Source organism: Vitis riparia, chromosome 4 (assembly GCF_004353265.1).
Source record: "Vitis riparia cultivar Riparia Gloire de Montpellier isolate 1030 chromosome 4, EGFV_Vit.rip_1.0, whole genome shotgun sequence".
NCBI lineage: Eukaryota > Viridiplantae > Streptophyta > Magnoliopsida > Vitales > Vitaceae > Vitis > Vitis riparia.
The window spans coordinates 23,321,283-23,340,481 of NC_048434.1; the positions used below are offsets into that span (position 1 = coordinate 23,321,283).

The window sequence follows — 19,199 nt, forward strand, 5'->3', positions numbered from 1 at the left end:
ACATGTTTATATGATTATTTCTTAAAATAATTATTAGAAAATAAGTAAAAATAATATAAAATCAATTAAAAGATGTTTTATGAAAACACCATATTTTCTATTCTTAAAATTAGAAAACAAAAAATATTTTTTGTTTGTCAAACATTTTTTTTATATTTTTTATTCTACAGAACAGAAAACTATTCTAAAACACAATTCCCAAACAGGGCCCAAACCTCTGCTATATTATCAGTTGGAGTTGTTGTATTTTTTGTGCACTTAAACTAATTTAGATGCAAAAAAGGATGACTAAAAGGTAAGAATAGGAAAGGAAGAGGCGTTGGAGTGAAAAAAAAGGAGTTCAATCTTGGTTAAATCCAAGTGAACCCAAATTTTGTTTGGAGAAAAAATAAAATAAAATTCAAATTTTTTATGAATAAGTTAGTCAATTATATTATATATTACATTAATATCAAGATTTTTTTCTTGTCATGTTTCTATCATATTATAATTAAAAGTATTCAACTATGATACCGACAAGCTACCTATCCAAAATCACAAGGTTATGTTTGGCTCCCAAAAAATACTAAGCAAAGAAAAAAAATATAAAAGGAAATGATTTTTTCATATTTGGTTGTCTTATGAAAAATATAAAAGAAAATCGAATATAATTAAAACTAGTTAAAAACTTATATATATTTAAATTATTTAATTTTTATATAAATAAAATGAGTTTGAAATAGTAAATAAAAATAATTTATCGACTTTTAATTTATTTTTTATTTTTCATTATTTTTTCTTTCCTTCTACTTTTTTTTTTGTATTTTCTTTCCCTTACATTTTTCCTCAAATTTTTCGAGAACCAAACATAGTCTAACTAATTAGATTGTGTCACATATGCATTTTGATTCATTGCTTTTTATTTGTTGCTTTGTCCTAGTCTCTTCTTGTCTTTGTCATATATACTATAAATTACAAATGTCTGGCTATGATACCGAAGAGGTATCTAATGAAAACTATGACTAATTAGGTTGAATTATGCAATGTATTTTGATTTCGTTACTTTTATATTTAGGGAGGATCATCTAAAGCTACAATATCTTACCATATACCAAAGGAGAGTATTATATCATTTCCGTCGTCACGATACTTTTAAGTTTTAAGACACTTTAGCATTCATAAAATAGTGATTCTTTTTTTTTTTAAAGATTGTGTTGATCGGTATGCCAACTCATTCGTTGAAATTTGCATTTTTATTTTTTATTTTAACCAAACAATACTTTTATCCAGACTATTTTTAGAAATATTAGATTAAGGGATAGGATAATACCCATATTTAGAAAAATATTTTTTAAGTATCCAAAATTGCATATATATATATATATATATACATATCCTTATTCAAAATTATTCTGAATGAGCAGACCAATTGGAAGCTCGTTTATACCTTACCCACTTTCTATTAGTTTGTTAATAAACAAAACTTCTTTGAATAGATTAGAGCGATGAAATATTATTAGTTTTATACAGCGTTGACAACAAGCAACCGCGTATGTAGGAAAGACGGCAGACTAGAGAACAAACAAACAAACCAGGGATGGAATTCGAAGGCGCCGTGGGTTGTAGCCCCCCAAAAGACAAAACAAGGGTAGTGAATAGTAACTGGGTTTTGTGTCCCAGACGGTAGGTGGAATGTACTATAAATAGCAATTGAAGGACATCCATTTCTCCACAAAGACAAAAACAGAGCAAGAGTACTACTGTGAAGCGTGAGAGAAGGAAGAGCCTAAAGATGTCAAGCACAGCTGGTCAAGTTATACGTTGCAAAGGTATTCTAGAATCTACCTTTTTCTCTTCCTTTTTGTATTGGGCTTATGCTATTTTCCTGGTTGTTTTGGGGAAATGAGATGATTGTTAAAGAGGAATTCAAGATCACATGGCCGATAGGAAATTGGGGAATTTGTACCTACATATATTGCTTTCTCCTGTTCATATAGGTTTCCTAGTGTCTGTGATCGTTTGTATTATTTTTAATTATGTACACGATTGGTTGAATTCTTTTGACAAATGGGTATCTCCATTACAGCCGCGGTAGCATGGGAAGCAGGAAAGCCATTGGTGATAGAAGAAGTGGAAGTGGCGCCTCCACAGGTCATGGAGGTTCGTCTGAAGATTCTCTTCACCTCCCTCTGCCATACTGATGTTTACTTCTGGGAAGCCAAGGTAACTTCTTCATGCCAGTGTTATGTAGACTGTAATTACAAATCTATAATGTATTACTTAATATGCAGAGATTCATGTAGAGTTGGGTTTTCAATTTGCAGGGACAAACCCCTTTATTTCCTCGTATATTTGGTCATGAGGCTGGCGGGTATGATGATATTCTTTGAAAAATTATTTAACAAAACTACTCAATTTCATTTTCATTGATGTCTGCTTCATTTTTCCAACACAATCGACCTTTTTATCTTAATAATTTTCTTTCCTTGCCTGTCATTTTAATTAGGATTGTGGAGAGCGTGGGTGAGGGTGTGACAGATCTCCAACCTGGAGACCATGTTCTTCCTGTATTCACTGGCGAATGCAAGGAGTGCCGGCACTGCAAGTCAGAGGAGAGTAATATGTGTGACCTCCTCAGGATAAACACCGACAGAGGCGTGATGCTCAGTGATAACAAGTCAAGATTCTCCATCAATGGAAAACCCATTTACCATTTTGTGGGGACTTCCACATTTAGTGAATACACTGTGGTCCATGTTGGTTGCGTTGCCAAGATCAACCCCGCTGCCCCACTCGACAAAGTTTGTGTTCTTAGCTGTGGAATCTCTACAGGTGAGGGAGAACCATGAAACAAACTCTTCCAGTTTATTTATTTCATTGGTATTTTCTTTTGTTTCTTCTCTTGTTAATGACAAGTGCGCTTTCTGTTAAAGGTCTTGGTGCTACATTGAATGTTGCAAAACCATGGAAGGGTTCATCAGTCGCCATTTTCGGTTTAGGAGCTGTGGGGCTTGCTGTGAGTTTCTCCTCTCTAATGGAAGCCGCTCATTCTTTTGCTCTTCATTACTGCCATTTATGAAATTAATTTTACTCTGGTTTTGCATGATTAGGCTGCTGAGGGGGCTAGAATTGCAGGTGCTGCCAGAATCATTGGGATTGATCTAAACCCTAAGAGATTTAATGACGGTGAGTACTCAAAATATCCACAAGATTAAAACACTGTGTCATAGAATTACAAATTACTATTTGTGCCTGCTCTAATGCTGAACACTATGGATGATTTTTCATTTGACTTTTGTTGCTAACAGCAAAGAAATTTGGCGTCACTGAGTTTGTGAACCCAAAGGATCATGACAAGCCTGTTCAAGAGGTTCATTCCTTTACCTTCTATCATAAATTGCTGACAAGCAAATATAAGTGTGTGCTTTATACTGATTGAGAATTCTTTTGTGATTAGGTGATTGCTGAGATGACCGATGGGGGAGTGGACAGAAGTGTCGAGTGTACCGGAAATGTCAATGCTATGATTTCTGCATTCGAGTGTGTTCATGATGTAAGTTCATCAGATTTCATCTTGTAGTCGTTGGCCAAAGAGAGATGAAAATTTTCAAACCATTTTAATTAATTTGGGAGTTTCCATTGCAGGGGTGGGGTGTTGCTGTGCTGGTTGGTGTGCCAAACAAAGACGACTCATTCAAAACGCATCCCGTGAATCTATTGAACGAGAGGACTCTGAAGGGCACTTTCTTTGGCAACTACAAACCCCGTTCCGACCTTCCTTCAGTGGTGGAAAAATACATGAACAAGGTAATTAATTAATTGGCTGAATTCCTTAATTAGGTGATGATATTTTTGGGAAGATGTCTTACTCGGTTATTTCACCTTGGACAGGAGCTTGAACTGGAGAAATTCATCACACATGAAGTCCCTTTTGCAGAGATCAACAAGGCCTTCGAATATATGCTTAGCGGGGATGGGCTTCGATGCATCATTCGCATGGATGCATGAAACATTGGGGAGATTTGCCTATTCCAGTCTGCATAAGTGTCTAATGACTCCCTCTGTTAATGCATTTGAGTTTGCTTTTTCAAAGTGTGTTTGCGTGATGAGATTAGATTTTGTGGAGTAATGCTATATGGATAAAGCTTTAATATAAACAATGTCTACGCAGTTGCAATATATAACATTTTTATCATCCACAACTCGTCCATAATATTTAATTTTCGTACAAACTAAGAGTAATTGAAAAATATTGAACAAAAAGGAATGAGATGAAAACCAGTAAGAAATATCAATATAGTTTTATAAATAATTTGTTTTAAATATAATAACAAATAAGAGATACAATTTAATAATTATTTTCATAAAAATGTTTGAACTTTAAAAATATTAAATCAATATTTTCAATCAACATTATTTATATCAATGATAATTTTATATCTAATAAAAAAATAAATTATTTCAAAATATTTTTACTCCAATTATCAAATAACAATTATGTCTAATTAAGTAAAACTTTACAATGTGATGGATAGTCCCGAATATTATTCTTTTTTAAGGTGGATGAAACAAACTCTATCAATATTAATAATTTCTAACCAAACCATTAAAATCCATTGCAATTATATTCTCCACCAAGGAATTTAAATGTCAACAATAATTAGGGCCCAACAAGCTAAAGTCAAACAAATTTATTTAAAAAAAGAATTTTAAAGGATATTTCAATCAAAATTTTATTTAAAAAATATTTTAAAATAAATCTTTTTTTGTTTTTACATATTTCTTTAGTAAAGATATTTCAATCCAAATTTTATTTAAAGAAAAAATATTTTTATACAACTTTTATTAAAAAAAAATATTTATAATTTTGTTTTTAAAAAAGTATTCCATTTGATTTTTATTTGAAATAGAATTTTATAATTTTGCTTAATGAAAGAATCTTGCTTTTATCAAAAAGATATTTCCATAATATTATCTAGAATAAAGAATCTTGCTTAACTTTATTTGAAAAAAAGGATTTTTGCATTTTTTAAATTAAATTTCCCATTCAAAATTTATTTTTTTATTTACCAAAATGGTGATTCTTAATTAATTTTATTAGAAAATAAGTTTCAAATTTATTATTTAAATAAGATTTAAAATTTATAAAAAAGGATATTTTTATTTGTTAAGACAAACCAAGATTTCAATTTATTTAAAAAACAAGATTTTAACTTTGTTCAAAAACAATTTCAAAAGAAGTTTCATCTAGGGATGGCAACGGGGCGGGTTTTTTCGGGTACCCGCCCCGCCCCTAATGGGACGGGGTTAAAATTTATTAAAAGGGTTTGGGACGGATATGAAATTTTTTTTTAAACCCGGGGCGGGTTCAGATATTACCCCACCCCGCCCCACCCGCCCCGTTTATATATAAAATTAATTTTAAAATTTAATTTAATTTAATTTTAAAATTAATTTAATTTAAAATTAATTTAATTTAAAATTTTACTATTTTTAATATATAGATAATAATAAATTTTTTTAATAAAATAAGTTATAAAAAATATAATAATTTTATTATTTATAAAATATATTTATTTTAATGTAATTAAAATTTTTAAAGTAATTTAAAAAAAAAAAAAAAAAAGCTAAGGATGGAAAGAGGATGGGAATTGGTTTTGCTAAACGGGGCGGGGTTGGGATGGGGGCGACCCGTCCCGAACCCGCCCTGTTGCCATTCCTAGTTTCATCTTGACACCAAAAAAAATTATTTCATATTGATTAATAGGATAATTTTGATTTTATTGAAGATAATATATATAATTCAAAAAAAAAGTTACAAAAACGAATTTATTAAAATAATTATTCTAAGAAAAGACTAGATTTTTCTGTTTTATGACAAAAAAAAATTATTCAATTTACCAATAAAAAGGGAATTTCAGTTTGCTTTTGAAAAAAAGGTGATTTTGAATTTTATTTTATTTGCAAAAAAAAAAAAAAAAAAAAAACTACAGATTTATGAAAAAAAATGAAAAAAAATATAATATATAAAAATCCATTTATCAACAATGTTATTTTAACAAAAAAAAAATTATTAGTTTATTAAAAGACATATTTAATCATTATTCCTCATTTTATTTCTTAGAAATATTCTAAAAAAAACTAAAAATTAAGGTGATGTTTTTTTTTTTTTCACTTAACTCTAAATAGGACTTTAATATTTAATAGTATTAAGTATTAAGTGGTTTGTTTTTATAATATTCTATTTCTATTAAACATTAAAAAATAAAGAAAAATCAACCTATTGCTTTTTTCATTTAGAAAGAGCCAAATATTTTGGTTTTTTCTATTCAATAAAAAATTTATAATAAGTTACGAAAAAGTAGAAAAATAAACAATATAAAATGTGAAATCAAATTGCTTTTAGTAAAAAGCTAAAAAAATAAATAAATAAACATCCTCTAACTTAATATAATTTTCATAATTGATAAAAACCAAAAAAAAATGGTTGAATATGAATAATGTATTAAAGAAAGTAAAACAAGACAAAATATATCTCAAACCCTTTCACACAAAAATAAAACTCAGAAAATATAGAGTGCTATTTGACAACTCATGTCGTCTCTTATCATGCATCTAGCTTTCTCCTCCATTCAAGAAAAATCCCACCATCCACGTGGGGTTCATCAAGATTCATATTCCATCCCTTAAAAAACAGCTCTCCGTTGATGGTGAAGCCCATGCGAAAATAACAACCCAAAGCAATAAAAAAATTAAGCCCAAAAATAAGTATAAAATCAAGAGATAACATATTAAAAGGGATGAAATTTTCCTTACTTTGGAAAATTAACCCTTCACTTTTTTCCAACCTAAAAAATACCTATTTTGATAAAAATGCCCTCATTTTTTTATTACAAAAGTAATCATTTTTTTTAAAACACATATGTAAATAATGAAAATGTTGAAGGGTATTTATATCAAAAATAGGTTACTCTTCAAGTTAAAAAATGGGGAAGGTTAGTTTTACAAATTTGGAATATTTTCATCATTTTTAATCAATTAATCCTAAAATCAATATGCCAAGTAATATCCAACAAAGCCCAAATCAAAATATTTAATGACATGTCAATAGACAAACCCATGGCTTAAGCACAAAAACCTCAAATTAAAATCCTTAAAACTCTAACCAAGTGAACACTCTAAATCACAATATGAGTAGATAAATCAAATTCAAATAAAACTGAAATCCTAAAATAAAAACACAAACAAATTAGAATCTTAAGGAAAAGAAAAAAAAATGAGAAACCGAAATTCTCGAGCATTATCAAACAATGGTAATGAAGTCACAAGGTAAGTTAATGGGAGGTCTAGATGGGTGGTGTAATGGTGACTAGCATGGATTTGGTGAAGAAGAAAGTAGAAAAAGGGATGAGAAGTCGTGTAACAGTTTGCACCCAATCATGTATATATTGTCCGCTTTAGGCCCAAAGGGGGCTTTCACGGGTTTAAAACACACCCACTTGATTAAGAAGGGCTTTTACTTATATAATGTTAGAAATTTTCTTCCCTATATGATGTGAGACATTACAAACACTCCCTCATGTAGACATAGCGTTCTTATTGTGTCTCACAAGATTGTGAAGTCAAACAGACAAACACTTTTTATAGAGCCAAACTCTCACATAGGGGTTGAGGATCGACTTTGATACCATTTGTAATGATTCGCATCCAACCATATAAATATTGTCCACTTTTGACCAAAATGGTCTTTCATGAGTTTAAAATGCATCTATTTAGTTAAGAGAGACTCTTACTTAAATAGTATTAAGAACTTTTTTTCATATCCGATGTGATACATCACAAATACTTCCCCATGCAAACACAATGCTCTTGTTGTGTTCCATGGGATTGCGGAATTAAACAGACAAATACCTTTTATAGGGGTAAACAAATCCCCACATCAGGGTTGAGAATTGGTTTTGATATCCTCGTTGTGTCATATAGGATTGTAAGGCTAAACAGACAAACACCCTCTACGGGGTCAAACAAACCCCCACACTAAGTCAGGGATCAACTCTAATACCATTTGTAATAACTCACATCCAATCGTATAGATATTATTCGTTTTGTGCCCAAAGGGACTCTTCACGGGTTTAAAACGCTCCTACTTGATTAAAAGAAGTTCTTACTTATATAGTGTCATAAACTTTTTTCACTATTCGATGTGAGATATCACAAGTACATTTCATGCAGACACAACATTCTTGTTGTATTCCACGAGATTGCGGAGTCAAACAAACAAACATCCCCTATGAAACCAAATCCCCACACCGGGGTCACTTTGGACCTAAAAGGTCTTCACGACTTTAAAATGTGTTTACATGGTTAAAATGAACTCAAACTTAAATATCACTGGAAACTTTCTCCCATATCCGATGTGAAACATCACAAACATCTCCTTATACAGACATAATATCCTTGTTGTGTCCCGTAGAATTACAGAGCCAAACAAAGCCTATGTCGAGGTTGTGGATCGATTCTAATATCACTTGTAACGATTCGCACATGACCGTGCAGATACCAAACAAAATTTTATTCATGAAAATAACTAAAATTTATTTTCGAAAACATTACGGATCAAACTTAGATGGACTTTCCACTCATTACTATAGTATGCTACTTACATTATAGTCTTTGAGGCAAATCAGCCTTACCGGAAATTAAGCCGTTTTAGTGTTAGTTATTTTTAATCAATATAGAATCTGTTTGATTCAAAACGCTAAAATTATTCTGACCAAACACCAATTAAAAGCTCTTTTCTACCTTAACCATTTTTTATGAATTTGTTTAATAAACATGATTTCTTTGAATTGATATGGTGAGGGAATATTGTTATTTTTATGTAGCGTTGACCCTAGGAAACGGTGCGTGTGTGTAAAACGAGGCGGGTTACAAAACAGACAAAGGGGTCAACCAGGGACAAAACCAGGGATGCAATTGAAAGGTGCCGTGGGTTGTAGCCTCCAAAAGACAAAACAAGGGTAGCAACTGGGTTGTGTGTCCTAGACAGTTGGGTGGCGTGTGGTATAAATACCAAGAGAAGCACGCCCATTTCTCCACAAAGGAAGAAACAAAGAAAGACTAGTTACCGTCAAAAGTGAGAGAAGAAAGAGCCTTAAGATGTCAGGCACAGCTGGTCAAGTTATACGTTGCAAAGGTATTCTAGAATCTAGCTTCTCTCTGATGGGTCTCCCATTGGATTCTGTTTATCTGATGTCCTCTGTGAGCTTCTCTTGAAGATTAGGGGTCCTTTTGATGCTTCATTTTTTTTGTTCTTTTCTTGCACTGGGCTTATATTGTTTTGGGGAAATGAGATGATTTGTAGCTAGATCTATATACATCTTGATTTGTCCTAGTCGTATTTGTATTATTTAATTATGAAAATAATTAGGTTGAATTCTTTGGACAAATGGATATCTCCTGATTAAATTCTTTTGACAAATGGATATATACCTCCATTACAGCCGCAGTAGCATGGGAAGCAGGAAAGCCATTGGTGATCGAAGAAGTGGAAGTGGCGCCTCCACAGGCCATGGAGGTTCGTCTGAAGATTCTCTTCACCTCCCTCTGCCACACTGATGTTTACTTCTGGGAAGCTAAGGTAACTTCTTCATGCCAATGTTATGTAGACTGTAATTACAAATCTACAATGTATTACTTAATATGCAGAGATTTATATATAGTTGGGTTTTCGATTTGCAGGGACAAACCCCTTTATTTCCTCGTATATTTGGTCATGAGGCTGGCGGGTATGATGATATTCTTTGAAAAATTATTTAACAAAACTACTCAATTTCATTTTCATTGATGTCTACTTCATTTTTCCAACACAATCGACCTTTTTATCTTAATAATTTTCTTTCCTTTCCTGTCATTTTAATTAGGATTGTGGAGAGCGTGGGGGAGGGTGTGACAGATCTCCAACCTGGAGACCATGTTCTTCCTGTATTCACTGGCGAATGCAAGGAGTGCCGGCACTGCAAGTCAGAGGAGAGTAATATGTGTGACCTCCTCAGGATAAACACCGACAGAGGCGTGATGCTCAGTGATAACAAGTCAAGATTCTCTATTAACGGAAAACCCATTTACCATTTTGTGGGGACTTCCACATTTAGTGAATACACTGTGGTTCATGTTGGTTGCGTCGCTAAGATCAACCCTGCTGCCCCACTCGACAAAGTTTGTGTTCTCAGTTGTGGAATCTCTACAGGTGAGGGAGAACCATGAAACAAACTCTTCCAATTTATTTATTTCATTGGTGTCTTCTTTTATTTATTCTCTTGTTAATGACAAGTGTGCTTTCTGTTAAAGGTCTTGGTGCTACTTTGAATGTTGCAAAACCATGGAAGGGTTCATCAGTCGCCATTTTCGGTTTAGGAGCTGTGGGGCTTGCTGTGAGTTTCTCCTCTCTAATGGAAGCCGCTCATTCTTTTGCTCTTTATTACTGCTATTAATGAAATTAATTTTACTGTGGTTTCACATGATTAGGCTGCTGAGGGGGCTAGAATTGCAGGCGCTTCCAGAATCATTGGGATAGATCTAAACCCTAAGAGATTTAATGACGGTGAGTACTCAAAATGCCTACAAGATTAAAACACTGTGTCATACAATTACAAATTACTATTTGTGCCTGCTCTAATGCTGAACACTACGGATGATTTTTCATTTGACTTTTGTTGCTAACAGCAAAGAAATTTGGCGTCACTGAGTTTGTGAACCCAAAGGATCATGACAAGCCTGTTCAAGAGGTTCATTCTTCACCTTCTATCATAAATTGCTGACAAGCAAATATAAGTGTGTGCTTTATAGTGATCGAGAATTCTTTTGTGATTCGGTGATTACTGAGATGACCGGTGGGGGAGTGGACAGAAGTGTTGAGTGTACCGGAAATGTCAATGCTATGATTTCTGCATTTGAGTGTGTTCATGATGTAAGTTCATCAGATCTCATCTTGTAGTCGTTGGCCAAAGAGAGATGAAAATTTTCAAACCATTTTGATTAATTTGGGAGTTTCCATTGCAGGGGTGGGGTGTTGCTGTACTGGTTGGTGTGCCAAACAAAGATGACTCATTCAAAACGCACCCCATGAATCTATTGAACGAGAGAACTCTGAAGGGCACTTTTTTGGCAACTACAAACCCCGTTCCGACCTTCCTTCAGTGGTGGAAAAATATTTGAACAAGGTGATTAATTAATTAGCTGAATTCCTTAATTAGGTGATTATATTTTGGGAAGATGTCTTACTCGTTTAGTTTACCGTGGACAGGAGCTTGAAGTGGAGAAATTCATCACACATGAAGTCCCTTTTGCAGAGATCAACAAGGCCTTCGAATATATGCTCAGCGGGGATGGTCTTCGATGCATCATTCGCATGGATTCATAAAACATTGGGGAGATTTGCTCATTCCAGTTGTTTTCGTCATGCATTTCAGTTGTTTCTTTCAATGTCTGTTTAATAGTATGATGAATTATTATTATGAGTGAAGTACAAAAGTTTTTGGTGTAGCTGTGAACAAAAGTTGAATGAGTACCATGTTTCTGGCACTTGAAATATTGGAAGTTAGTATTGTGCACAAATGTTAGTTTTGCCATCTTCTTCTGTACCTTCTATAATTCTTATTGGTCACCCTTGACTTAACCCTAAAAACACCCGAATCTCCCTTAACTTGGACCTCCACAACAATTTGCCATGGCTGTCAAGGAAGGAAAGGAAAAAAATGTGTTTATGGGAAAATTCTAGGACATGTTTTAGTATGTACAAAAATGAATTTCATGATCCCAAGAAAAGGGAGAATTATCATATAGGGTGGGGCATGGGTGATTATGATTCAAAAGATTATCAACTTTGATAAGTCATAGAAACTCAAATATATCTTTATGCCTTCCCCTTTAAAGTCAAATATATCCTTACTTTGTCCTTTTTATTTATTTATTTTTTATTTTTATATATATGTTGTCTTTTCTTCATTTTATCCTTTTCTTTTCTAATTATTATTGTTTTAACTAAGAGTTTTTCAAAGCTATTTTTGATGGTAAAAAAGAGATTGCCAAAGATCATAAGTGATACCTAAAGTTAATTACTTACTCGAGAGGGACACCTAAATGACAAAGCCAAAGTCCTTGCCTCAAATAGAAATATTTATTTATTTAAAGGTTTAAACCTAAAATTACCTAAACAATTTAGGTTTTGGATTCAAAATCTCCATACTTAATGAAGCTTTTTTAAAAGTTAGTTAGATTTTTTAAAATCGATCTTGGTTAATCATGACAATTTCAAGCAGAATTAACTTTTTAAAAAGTTGCATCTTACTCGGAAAGTCAAATGTAAAACATCTAATTTTAGATACATTATCAAATGAGGTGTTTGATAAAACTTAATACTTATTATTTGATTACTTAAGTTAAATTATATAACTTATTCACTTAAAACTTATCATTTTGTCTCATTAGGCTTTATATACTTAATGTTTTTGAGGGTTTCTTCTACCTTTAAAATTTGTGATTTAAAAAAAAAACATTTTATCTAAATCAAACTTTTTATAACAAAAAAATTATTATTTTTAGTTTTTTTTACTTACAATATTTATAAACAAAATTAATTATTTACATTAAATATTTCAAGTGAAAATTAAAATGTGATATATGAGATATATATATATATATATATATCTATAAAATTATTCTTTGTCTTACAAATAAATCACAAAAATAATTCAATTAAATTCAAAATTGTCAAATGATGTTTTTATAAATCCACTATAAAAGGCAGCCTCTCATACAAGCAAAACCTCAGAAAGAGAGAGCGAGAGATAGAATGGCGAGCGCAGATGTGGAGGCCGTCGACTTCGAGCCGGAGGACGATGACCTCATGGACGAGGACGGCGCCGTCGACGTCGACAACTCCTCCCCGAGAGCTCCCCTCCCCAAGCTCAAGTCCGCCATCACCGGTGGCGCCCCCTCTTCACTTGCTGCCGCCCCCAAGAAGACCAAGGGCCGCGGCTTCCGTGACGAGACCGACGCCGACCGCAACTCCCGATTTGCCGCCCGTGACTTCGACTCACTGGACTCCGACGGTGGGCCTGGTCCGCAGCGATGTCAGTGCTCTCTCTCCTTTTTCTTAATCTTCCTCTTATGCATTCTAGGGTTTGCGCATTTGGGATTTTGTATGCCTGTGGTTTTAGGGTTTTGGTGTGATTCGTTTTTTGTATCCTCGTTTTGGATCATTTATTGTTGTTTTAGTTTGGGATGGGTGAGAACTCGCCTGAACTAACTTTTGAGCTTCGCATTCTAGGGTTTGCATTTTGGAATTTTTTTTACCTGTAATTTTAGGGTTTGGTGCGATTCCTCCTCATGATGCCTTTTGGTTTCTGAGAAAAGATAGGAAAAAGGGAAGAAATTGTTTTTTAAATCCTTTTTGTTGTTTTGGTTTGCAAGATGCTTTGTAAGGATCTGTTGAGAAAATTTACTTTGTGAATGTTTTCGCGACCATTCAAAAGGCATCCTTAAGGCCTTGTTTGGTTGGCCTATCATTTAATTAACAGTTTTGTTATCGGAGCATATTATAAGTTGTATTAGAATATCTATGGTGTAATGATTACAGGGTTGTGGCAGTGAACATATTTATCCATTTAATTGGGTGGGTAGAAACATAGTATCGCATTGATTTGGTGATCCTAAAAATGCAATCAATAGCCATTTCTATCTTTAGATTTAGTTTGTTTGCTGTGTAGCTAGTTACAACATATGTAACTACAATATTCCTTTATAATTTAAAGAGAATTGGCCGACTACTCGATTTTGGGCAGTTGAGGTTGTAGGAGTTTGTACCTGTCCTTGACTGTCTCATTTAGATCTGTACTGGTTTTAGTGCCCGCCTTACTATTATTGCCTAATTCCTGAATTCTCATGCTTGGAAATGATATTGTTCTGTTCCATCTTTGGAAACTACGGAATTATGGTAGCATGACCTTTTGGTATTTGCTTTAACTTTTGATTTTGATATTCCAAGCTTCTTCAACAATTCTTCCTAACTTTTGTTTTCATATCAAACACTAATTCTTAATAGTATCTAATTGGCTTCATATGCCCTATAATTAAAAGGGTAGACCATAGATACAAAATTTTCTCAAATATCAACTAGCAGCTTAACTTGATAAAAGTTTTTTCACTTTATTTTTTTGGTGTTTAAGGATGTGAGATCTATTCAAGTTCTAAAATTTAGGGAAGTTATATGATGGTGAATGTGTAATATTTGAAGGATATTCAGTCTTTTCTTCCTTTTTATTTCTTTGCTTGGATCATTCTTATCAAACTTCATACTAAAAAATGTGCACAGCCATTGAAGGATGGATTATTCTGGTCACTGGAGTACACGAAGAGGCACAAGAGGATGATCTGCAAAACACGTTCGGTGAGTTTGGAGAGGTTAAGAATTTGCATTTAAATCTTGATCGTCGTACCGGGTTCGTAAAGGTGAGCAATACCTTAATCTTCAATTTGCAATCACTGATATTAGTATAAATGCATTCTTCTGAAACTGAGATGCTACTTTGAAAGCGATTTTCTTTTTTTTCACAACCTTGTTAACTAGTGATGCAAATTTATTATGTCCTTGCTCTAATGGCTAATACAACATATTGCTTTCACATCCCTTTTAACTAATGATGCAAATTTTTTATATCCTTGCTCTAATGCCTAATACAATGTAATGTGATATGAACATGGTTATCTATCAGATGAAACGACTCCTTCATCAGATATGAATTTGCATGGATTTTTAATCGCATGAAGTGACCCTAAGGATTATAGAGCTATGGGTCTTTTCTTTTGGATGTATTCATAAATCATGTTATAATTTTACTCCAAAGTCTCACCCCTTGCCTCACTGCTTTCCTTACCTATTTTGACATCTATATCAGTTTACTCATATGTGTACATTCATGGTTTTAGTTGTCTAGTATTCATTAAGTTGTTCTCTTCGGCTTGACGTGAACTATATATTTGGAAATGTCTTATGAGTTAATCTTTTGTTGAGATCATGGTTAGCAAGTTCTTGACCCATGGTTATGAATTAATATCGAAGAGAATAAGCTATTACAACTAATGTAAAATTTTAGGAATTTTACTTAATTGGAAAGTTGAGATAAGTTGGACATCTAGTTACACTATGAAGATAAGACCTAAGGAAGCTTATTATGAAAAGAGGAAAAATGAACACTTGAGAAACCATTGTACACCCATTAGAGTAAGTCTAGTCTAAGTTGAGAATGACACTTCTAAGGGTGTTATGAAGGGTCATCATCCCAACAGCTTCTTTCTCTTTATCTTTTTGTCTCTCTTTGCCTTCTTTTTTCTTTTTTTCTCTTTTACTTCTATAAATAAGACCTTTTTAGTTTTTACCTCTTAGCAACACACTCCACTACGTCAAAATTGCACACATTAAGTTCCTATTGCTCTTGTTTTTTTATCTTCTTTAGATGAAATTTCTCTTAATGAAAACATGCTTCACTATGATGCATTTATGGTTAAAAAATGTTTTTCAGAATGATTAAGAAGTTTACTATATGTATGAATAAGAATATTGGAAATCTAACGCAATTAGACATGTTTACAAGGTAATGATTTATTTAAAAAATTTTAAAATAATGCTAGTAATTTATACAATTTTTAAATTTTAATGAAGTGTGTATATCTAAAAATAATATATATTTGCAATATCAAATTAATTAAAGAAAACACTCGATTAGAAAAAAAAATCAACTTTCAAACAAGTATTTTGTTTTACTTGTTTTACAAAATTGTTTTTATTAACTCTACCAAACCTGTTTTCTTGTTATTGAGAACAAAAAACCAATTTAACAATTCGGTTTCCAAATACAATTTCATTTCTAAGAACACCAAAAAATTGTTTTTAAGAACCATTTCTGAAAACACTTCCTAGACAAAACTTGTCTTTTTGTTTGTCATAGCCACCTCAAAGAATGTGTGGGCTGTGGATATATGGGAGGAGTTGGAGGAGGGAGAGCATTTGGTTTCCCTGTTTCTCAATACAGCTTTGTGCTAGGGAGCTAGAAAGTGTTGAGACCCTTTTCTCAAATTTGCATAAGTATTTATTGAAGAGGGATGCGGAATAAAAATTAGCATGGAGGGGAATTTAAGGGATCATATTTCTTAGTGAATGTCTTTTACTCTTGTAGAAGTTGGAAGGGACTTTTCTTGTTAACATAGTTTGGAATCCTTGCTAGCAAAAGCAAGATTTTTTTGCTTAGATACTGTTAATAATATTTTTATTGGCCTATTCAAAACAAATAAAAAATAAAAATGCTGTGCTACTTTAGCTCGATATCAGTTCCATACTTGAGGTTAGTTTCTTGGCTGAACTTTATTTGGATGCTTCAGCTCATAGTTTCTCTTTAGGTTTATAAACAAATCGAGCTTCTCAAACTCAGCTGGAGATAGAATTGATTGAAAACTTTTTCAAGACCATGAGATAAATAACCCAACTTTAATTGTATGTGCGGGTTTTTAATGTTTCTAGCCAAGGTTGATTGGCCAACATTGTTGATGCATGAATCTTGTAATGCAACATCTAACTATGGAAGGCATCAAGAGATACTCCAAAGAAATGGATAAAAAAGTTCTGTATTTTGCTTTATGAGATTACATTTTTTATTTTCTTTTTATTAATACAATCATCAATAAGTTGCATTACATTCTTTAATTGACCCTTTTTGCCTCCAATGTAGAATGGGTTGGTTCTTAACTCTGGACTTCTGGTGTTGATAATTTTTGGAAGCCCATCCAGATGCTATTAAACAGCTCATTAGAAATTTTAAAGCTTTATGTGTAGGCTGGTTTATTGTTTTTCTTTTGTTCCCATGCTCTACAAATTGTGTGAATTAACTGATCATGTTGTGCTCTTCTATAGGAAATTAGGTAATTAGTGGGTAGTGAGATAACTAACATTATAAATGTGTTGTTGATTTTTTATTTTTATTGCTTGATGCCTGTTAAATATGCAAATTAAGATTGCACATATAAAATTTGTAATTCAGAAAAGCAAGCGTTTGTTATTTACACCCTCTCTTTGTAATTTGAGTATTATTAGAACTGGTGATGAAAAAACTTATGTTTCTGAAGTTAATTTTCTGTTATGTTGTTTTGGATATGTTTACTCTTTGTTCTATTTAAAAAATTGCAATAGTATTCTGTTTTGCGAGTCGTTTGATGTGAAATATTTGTCTTACAAGGGGTACGCATTGATTGAATATGAGAACCTCGAGGAAGCACAGGCTGCAATTTCTGCCATGAATGGGACTGAACTTCTGACACAGACAATCAGTGTTGACTGGGCCTTCAGCAATGGGCCCTTCAAAAGAAGGAATATGAGGAGAAGGTTAGTCCATCTTGTCAGATGATTTAACTGCTTCACTCTTTTGCATCTTAAGAAAAATGTATATGAGCAATTTGTTTGCCTTTGATGACAAAACTACCCAGTCATATGAAACCAAAATAGATTTAGGAGTCTAAAGAGGTATTAATTATCACTTGAGTCTCATATTGTGAAAAAAAAATCATGTATAAATAATGAGAGTTTGTTTGGGAACCGATTTTAAAAACAGTTCTATTTAGACTCGAAATCAGGAATGGTAATTTTTTAAATAGAAAACAGTTTTTGAGAACTTATTTTAAAAAATAGTGTTTTATGAGAAAAATACTTAAATTGTTAAAAATGTTTTCATTTGTTTTCTATGAATATTTAAAAAAATAAATGTACAAATATGAAAAATGATTGGAAGCAAAGCACTACAAATAAAAGTTATTTTTAAAAATATTTGGAAACACAGAAAACATTACTTTTAAGTTTCCAAATAGACTTTTGTTATAAAAACATCAGAAAACAGATTTTTAAAACTGTTCTCAAAAAAATTGTTTTTTGGAAACTATTTTTGAAAACATTCCCAAATATGCCAGAAATTATGCAAAACATAAACATATGTGGAGATAAACATTTGTGAAATAAATAATTTAATCCCAAAAAAAAAAAAAAGGGAAATTAAATTCTTCATCTTGAAAACACCAAAATTTGATGTATTCTTGGATTTTCTTTTAGATGCAATCAAGATGGGCGGTGGGAGGATATTTTTTTGGCTCCCTTTAGCTGCCCTTGCATTAGAATTACCTGAATTGCAGCAGTTGTGGTCCTTTCCAGAATAATGCCAGTAGAATTGTGGTCTTTTACAAACCTGAGCCCGTAAACAACTTAGTAGTTTGAGCTGTGATTGTCTATATGGAAATTTCTTCTCTAATCAGCAGCCAAGGCAATTCTGTAGTATCTGCTATAATTAGAATGGGAACCACACTAAGGTTCAAGCTAGACAGTGGTTGGCTATTCTAAATTTTTGTGTATCTTTAGGATTTTTGGAACACAATCAATCTTTTTTCCTTGTAAAATTTTTTGCAGATCACCAAGGGGCCATCGATCCAGGAGTCCCAGGAGGAGATACTAATGTTGATGAGTTGTGTGTTCTATTTTGAGGGTGTGGATCTTCTGTAAGAGATTTGAGAGTTGACATTTGTTCTGAAAGATTTCAGTTGATGCTGGTGATTATTGTTGGAGTTTTATGGATTTCACTCTGTTTGTTGAGGATCCCTTGCTTTTCTATCCTTCCTGTCTACTGTACGATGTAACTGATGATTTTTCCTAGTAATTTAGCAGTAGGGGATATTTAACGTAACATGATTTTTACCATGATTTTTATTTCTGCGCCGTAGAAATTGACGGTGGCTCAAAAACTGTGAGTGGATGTTATGATAATCCTAGTCTAATTTTGATGCTGACCGTTAGCTGTGTTGTTTTACTTCACTCTTTATTTTGGAGACTGAAATTTTTTAGAAAACCAGTCGGAATTTGAATGTATAACATTTCATCTTTTTGATTTATGTTTGTAATGACCCCCAAACAAAGCGGTGTAGTTTTCTTGATTTAGAGTTTGTTTGACGGTGATTTTAAAAAGTATTTTTAATATTTTTAACACTTGAAAATTAAAAAAATTAGAAATGTTTTGTAGATAACTATCAAATGTACTTTTATAGTGTTTAATAGTGATTTTGAAAAGTGTTTTTAATTTTTTTAATATTTTTTTTTTCAAGTATTAGAAATATTATAATTGTTTATATAT

At 32.5% G+C, this 19,199-nt stretch overlaps 2 protein-coding genes and 1 pseudogene across 3 annotated transcripts; all 3 read left to right on the top strand.

The window, feature by feature from the left end:
- The first annotated feature begins 1,705 nt into the window (after positions 1-1,705).
- On the top strand, positions 1,706-11,595 carry LOC117912984 (alcohol dehydrogenase 1). 2 transcript variants are annotated; one of them, XM_034827813.1, is made up of 10 exons: positions 1,706-1,808; positions 2,066-2,202; positions 2,304-2,350; positions 2,486-2,811; positions 2,913-2,995; positions 3,090-3,165; positions 3,288-3,349; positions 3,437-3,532; positions 3,625-3,786; positions 11,285-11,595. In XM_034827813.1, exons 1-10 carry the CDS (start codon positions 1,772-1,774, stop codon positions 11,399-11,401), a joined length of 1,143 nt encoding a protein of 380 aa, XP_034683704.1. In that variant the 5' UTR covers positions 1,706-1,771; the 3' UTR covers positions 11,402-11,595. The 2 variants fall into 2 exon arrangements, with proteins under 2 accessions (XP_034683704.1, XP_034683703.1); XM_034827812.1 differs by lacking the exon at positions 11,285-11,595 and adding an exon at positions 3,871-4,160.
- LOC117912633 lies at positions 9,095-11,213 on the top strand (annotated as a pseudogene).
- Positions 11,596-12,809: 1,214 nt separating the features above from the next.
- Positions 12,810-18,856, top strand: LOC117913111 (RNA-binding protein Y14). Its single transcript, XM_034828039.1, has 4 exons — positions 12,810-13,112; positions 14,354-14,490; positions 17,268-17,413; positions 18,482-18,856. The coding sequence occupies exons 1-4, from the start codon at positions 12,833-12,835 to the stop codon at positions 18,525-18,527; spliced, it is 609 nt and encodes a 202-aa protein (XP_034683930.1). The 5' UTR covers positions 12,810-12,832; the 3' UTR covers positions 18,528-18,856.
- Positions 18,857-19,199: the final 343 nt, after the last annotated feature.